The following is a 6,893-nucleotide window of genomic DNA, read 5'->3' on the forward strand; positions in this document are numbered from 1 at the left end:
TGGCACGCTGGCAGAGGTGGTCTGCGAGGGGGCTGCGAACCCGGCCTTCTCAGTATGCAAGGGGCAGCTGGAGGGGGACAGCTTTGTCTGGCATCCTCCCGGGCCCCTCTGCCCCAACACCTGCACCTACAACAACGGGGGCTGCCAGCAGCTGTGCCTGGGGGCACCTGGGCAGCCGTCATACTGTGCTTGCCATCCTGGCTACGTGCTGGGCCCCGACACGGCCTCCTGTCTGCCTGAGGATGCCTGCCACCCCAACCCCTGCCAGGGGGCCTGCCAGCCCCGGCCTGGAGGCTTCGAGTGCATCTGCGAGGCTGGCTACGTCCTGGCACCTGATGGCCTCCACTGCGAGGATGTGGATGAGTGCCTGGAGGGGCCCTGCAAGCACGAGTGCCACAACACGGCCGGCAGCTTCTACTGCTCCTGCCAGCCCGGCTACCAGACTGCAGGGCCTGATGGCCACGACTGCCGTGATGAGGATGAGTGCGCCCGGCCCGACGCCTGCCCGCAGCTCTGCCTCAACATCCCTGGCTCCTTCCGCTGCATCTGCAACATCGGCTACCAGCAGCAGCCTGGCAGCGATGCCTGCCTGGACGTGGACGAGTGCCTGCGAGACCCCTGTTCTGGGTCCTGCCACAACTTCCCCGGCAGCTTCAAGTGCACCTGCCCGCCTGGCTTCCTCCTGCAGGACGATGGGCACGGCTGCCTCGCTGCGCCCACCAGAGGAGAGCAGCTGGCAGGCACCGTGGGGACCACTGCCATCCTCCGGACCGCCAGCACCGCGTGGACCCTGGGCACCCCCAGCCCTGCAGCCGTTCCCGGTGGGTTGACACCACCAGCCCCCACGGTGGTGGGGTCAGAGCACAGCCCCGAGCATGGCGCTGATGGCCCCCGGCTGCTCCTCTACTACATCCTGGGCAGCCTGGTGGCCATCCTGCTGCTGCTGGCCTTCGCCCTGGCCCTGGTGGCCTGCAGAAAGAGGGCGGCCAGGCAGGAGAAACCAAAAGCCAAAAGCGCGGCGGACAACTACTGCTGGGTGCCCGAGCAGCCCGAGAGCCGCAGCAGGGCAGGCAGTGAGCTCAGGTAACAGTGCCCACGCTGTGGGGCTGCAAGCAAAGGAAATCCAAAGTGAAGTGGGGTGGGTGATGTTCTTTCCGAGATGATTTTGCATGCCTTCGTGTCTGAGAGCCTGTCTTGGAGCTTTGGGCAAAGCAGCAGGATCCCATCCCAACTCCAAGGCAGGTGCAAGTGTTGGGTGCGTGGATATGAAGGCAGCCCAAATCATACTGGGAGTGTTAGCTGAAATCTATAAACCTCTGCTTCCCGATGTGAAGGGTTAATGGGGAAGGAGCAGAGAGCCTGAGATAGAATGGTGTAGGGGTTCCCTGCCTGCACTGCTCCTCAGCTCTGCAAAACCTCACCGGACTTGGAAATTGGAGCAAAGGAGAATACTGATTTGGCTTCCTAAGAGAAAACTATTAATCTCATCTGTCATTCGGTCTCCCCTTCTCAAATTTAAATTGTGGAGCTTCCAAAGCAGCAACTTCCCTGCTCCCCCACCACCAATCCCTTGTCATTCAAAAAAATATATAAGTTTATGACTGTGCCCCTCTCCTTACCTACACTGCATTCTGCAGTCTGCCGTTCAACCCCCATGTTCCTCTTGTTCTCAGTGAAACAGGCTTCACATTTTGAAGTGTTTCACTGTGACAAGAGCCATTAGCTGCAGCCACAAGCAGCTGGTTTTCATTGTTGATACTTTTGTTGTTGTTGCTTTTTAGAAGATGTCATTACAGAAACCACAGAATAAGCATTTTAGAAGTCCAGCAGCAGAAAGACCCTCCAGCGAAGCAGGAGCTAGAGGGGTGGTGGGGCTTCAGAGCTGTTTGAGTTAAGCATGTGTGGGGTCTGGGCTGAATGCTTTCTCCATCCACCCCTGTAACTTGATGTTGTATGTTCACTAACTACTGTATAAAACCTCTAAACGCCCTTCAAAGCAAATGCTCTCTCAGGGCGAAGTTTCTCCCCCACCTCAGTCTCAGTCCTGCAAAGAAGAGGGAAGACACATCTCCCTCTGGATTTGTATTGCTGGGAAGCAGCAAGAGATGGAGCTGCTGGCTGACAGAGAAACGGGAGCACTCCCAGCAGTGCTGCATCCTGATTGTCCCAATGCAGGCAAGCACCTTTCACCCTAGCAGCAAGGAGGCAGCTCACGGCCTGCATTCATTTGAAGGGTACATCAGTTTCCTGAAGATTCTGCTGATTTTATTGTATACTTGAGGCTTAATTGCAACAGAAATGGGAACTGAACACAAAGGATTTTGCTGTGGGCATTGACCTGCATCCTGTTCTTCCGCATGTGGAAGAAACCCCTTTCCTGCTGTTCTTTCTTCTTCATTCCTCCATTGTAAAACAAAACAAAACAGGAAAGTGTAGCTCCTAGCTGATAGAAATGTTTTTTTAATGTTCTGCTCGTGCTTCCTTTTCTCCACGCAGTGGTTTGGAGCAGCAGCAAATGCAGCAGTGGCGTTCTTGGAAGTCCTGCAGAAAATTCATAGCGTGTCTTTGTTATGACAACAAGCCAGCAGAGCTTTCTGAATACATGAATAAATTAAGCAGATGAATAATCCCACCCAAATCAGTGGGATAACCTACATACATAGCATGAAGCCTGCATAGTCGGTCTGCACTAACTCAGGGTCTGTATGGGGAAGGAGCAGTCACAGTGATGTGCCCTCCAGTTCAGGGCTGCTGGGTTTGCTGGATCAAAAGCCGAGGTGTTTTCAAAACAGTAATAGTCTCAGGAGCTTTTCTGCCACGGTTTTCCTATTATGGTATCATTTAATTGTTCTACACAGAGCAGCGATTCCACTCTGAGAAAGGGAAAAAGAAGCAAAAGCGCAGGCTCAGAGCAGGCAAAAACCTGGGAGTTGTTCATTCCCGAGCCCCTCTATAAAACATGCAATCTTGATTTCTGTTGCCCAATTGGTATGTTCTGGTGCACATACTGCACCAATGTAGCAGATCCTATGGCAGGAAGGCACTAATACGTGCTTAGGTTCAGTGTGGCTCTTCCAAGCAGAATATTTCCTGATGTTGCTTCCTCCAGTCTGGTGCTGTTCCACTTGGATAATCCTATCTCCCTTTCTTTCCTCCATGAAAGCAGCAGGGACATTTCAGTGTGTCCTCATCAGTTATCCAGAGCCCAGGGTGAAAACCTTGGGCTAAAGCAAACAGAATGGGATCAGACAGCTCAGTACCCCTGGCTTACAGTCAGGAGAGAGGGAATGCTCATCATCGCTCTGTCTGCACACACCGAGCAGGTCCTATAACCATCTCACTGTCAGGATGGCAGGACTGGCCAGCCAGCACATCCCAAATGTTTTGAAGTGTTTTTTTCAACTGTTTACTGTTTAGTATTATGGCCCAAGAATCCAGACATTCCTCACCCTATGTAAAAACTGCACGTCAGTACTGAGTTGTGCTTTGTGATCCCCAGAACAGTGGCACAGCACCACAGCTGTTGGCTGCCTTCAACTGAAAGAAGAAAGTTCTTACATGCTAAACAGCACTGTATGTTGCTTTTCTGATCAAAAACCAATAAAATCTTAATGGAACATGTCTCTAGTGATTGTTTTATGCCTATACTCAAATCAAATCACCAACCCAAACCTGCAATGACCTAGGATAGCAGTGCAGTAGTTCAGCCGCCCAACCCACATCTGTTTTTTCCCGTTGTGAGAAAGGTGCTGCAAGGAAACAGACTCTGCCAGTAGAATTTAGAGAAAAGATATTGAGTAGTATTAACATATAATCTGCAAAAATACCACGTGCCTTGCTTCAAATCCTGTAAAGTCAGACGCTGCAAAAACAAATGCTTTAAGTGGCTGCTCATTTTCTCTTTTTTATCTTTATTTTTTGTAAATATTTCCTGGCATTTAGCTCCCTGAAGCTCTTTCAAGGCTGGTAAGTGAGGTTGATGCCTTGCCAAGCAGATCCGCTGCTGACAATGTGACAGAGGAGAGATGGGGTTTTCCTGAGGGCTCACCGTGCTCCTTGAGTGACTCCAGCTGCTGTGTGAGCGCTGGGGATGGTGCAAGGCTCAACAGAAAGCTCATGGAGTTCAGAGCTTACTGTGCTTGTGTAAGCAAAACTCTCAGGGTTTCCTCAAGCTGGGGCTGGCAAGCTTCGTCCAGCTAAGCACAGTGGAACTCAAAAACCCTTCTGTCCTCTATAAATTGAGCCATGTGTCAACCATCGTTTACAGAAGGTATCAGTTAATTCCCCCAGATTTCCTTAGGGTGGGGAGATATTAAAAAATATCTCACAGAATGCCTTGGGTTGGAAAGGACCTCAAAGCCCCACAGCCCCAACCCCTGCCATGGGCTGGCTGCCCCCCTCCAGCTCAGGCTGCCCAGGGCCCATCCAACCTGGCCTTGGGCACCTCCAGGGATGGGGCACCCACAGCTCTGAGCAGCACTGCCAGGGCCTCACTGCCCTCTGAGTGAAGCATTTCTTCCTAACATCTAACCTAAATCTCCCTCTTTTAGTTTAAAGCCATTCCCCCTCGTCCTGCCACTATCAGACCATGTAAAAAGTCATTCCCCCCTCCTGCTCATAAGCTCCCTCCAGGTACAGGAAGGCAGCAATGAGGTCTCCTCGGATTCTTCTCTTCTCCATGCTGAACAAGCCCACCTCCCTCAACCTCCCTTCTTAGGTGAGGTGCTGCAGCCCTCTGAGCATTTCTGTGCCCTCCTCTGCACCCACTCCAACAACTGTTGTCAAAGGCCTTGCACAAGTCCAGGTAGTCACATCAGTTGCCCTTCCTTTGTCCCCCAGTGCCATCACTCCATCACCGAGGACCATCAGATTGGTCAGAGAGGTGGCACAGAGGACAACTAACCTCATTTTGGGGTCTCCTGTGTCCCCAGGTTCCCCAGCAGAAGGGTGTGCACTCCCAGCAGTCCGCTTTTAATTCTTCTCTCATTTTTGACATAACTTGAATATTAAAAAGGAGTGCTCTGTCAGCATCCCGGTATTAGGAGTCCCATTCCCCAAATCCAACACATGAAAGAAAATCCATGACGCACAGCCCCGTAATCACAGCTCAGAAAACCCATTGCAAATGTCCACTATCAGCATTCCCTTGGCAGTGGGGTGACGGTGGCATTTGGGCTGACTCAGACCAGACTAACATGAAAACTCCCCGTTCTGTTATCACAACAGACAGCCTGTAGGAGCCTTGCAATAACTGTAAGTTGCAAGGCACTGTGGTTAATCAACTCTTATCGAGGAATAGTGGTATGTCAGCAAGAAAGGCATTTCTTGAGCTGTGACTCAGCCTGTCAAGGCTGTATGAGCAAACGCCTGGGATGGTTTGGGGCACCAAGGGGAAAGATCATAGAATAGAAAGGCATTGTCAAACCATGATTAATCCCATGTCTCCTGCCTCACATTTCTCCTGCTACCAGCAAGACAAGGGCAAGGACGCCTGCATGGAGGTCCCATACCTCACCCTTCTGGGAAAGCTTTGTTTTGGGATGGTTGGAAGTTTTTCTTGGAAAATGTCAAAATATTGGTCAGCACGCAGCCCTGAAGTGAAATTTATGTTTCTACAATATCTTTATAAAAACAAAACACACGGGTTTTTATTTGTCACTGATTGTATTCCGTCTTCTTGCTTTTCCCGTTGCTTCCCCCGACCTTCCCCCACTGTTCTGCTGTTTTGCTTCTGAAAACAAAACTAAACAGAAGGGGGAAGGAAAATCGAGGCAGAAGAAGTGGGAAAAAAAAAAAAAAAAGCTATTAAAATGAAAAACTGGGGGAAAAAAAAAAACACTTTTTTTTGCTTCTTTTTTTTTTTTTTTAGTCTATTTTGCTTTTTTAAAGCCAAGAAAGATGGGCGTTACCAAGCGTTGGTGACAGCTCTCCTTCTGGCAGCGGCCAGAGCTCCTTTAGAAAGTCACTGCTGTATGAGTAACTCGTCCTTCCTTTCCTAAGGAATAACTTTCCATGAAGCCAGAGCAGGGGACACATGTCACATGGGAAGAGGGATGATGCAGGGCAGCAGGAGAGAGGGCAGGGATGAAGGGCAGCCCTGGGGCAGCAAAGCCAGGGGAGCGATTATCCATAGTATTGATTATCATTCATGATCATCGTTACCATTATTCCCCATCTTTCCCTTTCTCCCAATGCCAGCAGCCTCCCAGGAGCAATGGGAGAGGGCACGTCAGGCTGGAGGGTGTAATAAAGTCACCTCCTCTCAAGGAGCGGAGCGAAGCAGCACGGATTTGTTTCTCTGCAGGGGATCCCGAGGGCTAATTGCTGCGGCTGAGCCTTCCAAGTAAAAACATCCCTCTCTAAATTGAAAAGAAGGGTCAAATGCCCTTTTCCTTGAGTGGCAAAGCTTTAGATGTTTGCTTTTCATTTTTATTTTGCTCTCGGCCATGTTCTGATAGGAGAGGTGGATCCCGCAAGGATAAAAGCACGGATGGGGCCAAGCTGTCATAAAACCATGAGCAGGAGGCGGCCTCGCGCTCCTTCCCCTGGAGATCCACGTGATTGTTTTTAATTTCGAGCCCACATGACTTGCTTTAATTCCAAGCCCCGTTCCGTGCATAGCTGCTGCCATGCAGAGCACGGCGGATGTTCTTCTGCCCTCTCACCCCAAATCCCTCAGCCTTGCAAATTGCAAAGGAAGCCCGCAAGGGATTGCCGCTCATCCCTGCTGACACCGAGCCCCACAAGTGCAAGGAAGCGTCGTCCCGAGTCCCTCGCTAACAAAAAGCTGCGAAACCCCGGAGAGCTTACGGATTTTCTTTCCCCTTTCGCACAAAAACCTCGGTTTCTTCTCAAAAAGCGATCCGGGCGCCGTCCGTCCTCCCGGCGCTGCC

The 6,893-nt window shown here is 50.9% G+C and overlaps 1 protein-coding gene across 1 annotated transcript; it reads left to right on the top strand.

The window, feature by feature from the left end:
- Position 1: 1 nt before the first annotated feature.
- Positions 2–3,621, top strand: CD93 (CD93 molecule; the record flags this gene model as incomplete). The annotated part of the gene is made up of 1 exon (XM_010706383.1): positions 2–3,621. A coding segment is annotated over one exon (1,086 nt), but the record flags the coding sequence as incomplete, so codon positions are not given.
- Between the last annotated feature and the right edge of the window lie 3,272 nt (positions 3,622–6,893).

Source organism: Meleagris gallopavo, chromosome 2, assembly GCF_000146605.3.
Source record: "Meleagris gallopavo isolate NT-WF06-2002-E0010 breed Aviagen turkey brand Nicholas breeding stock chromosome 2, Turkey_5.1, whole genome shotgun sequence".
Classification (NCBI taxonomy): Eukaryota; Metazoa; Chordata; class Aves; order Galliformes; family Phasianidae; genus Meleagris; species Meleagris gallopavo.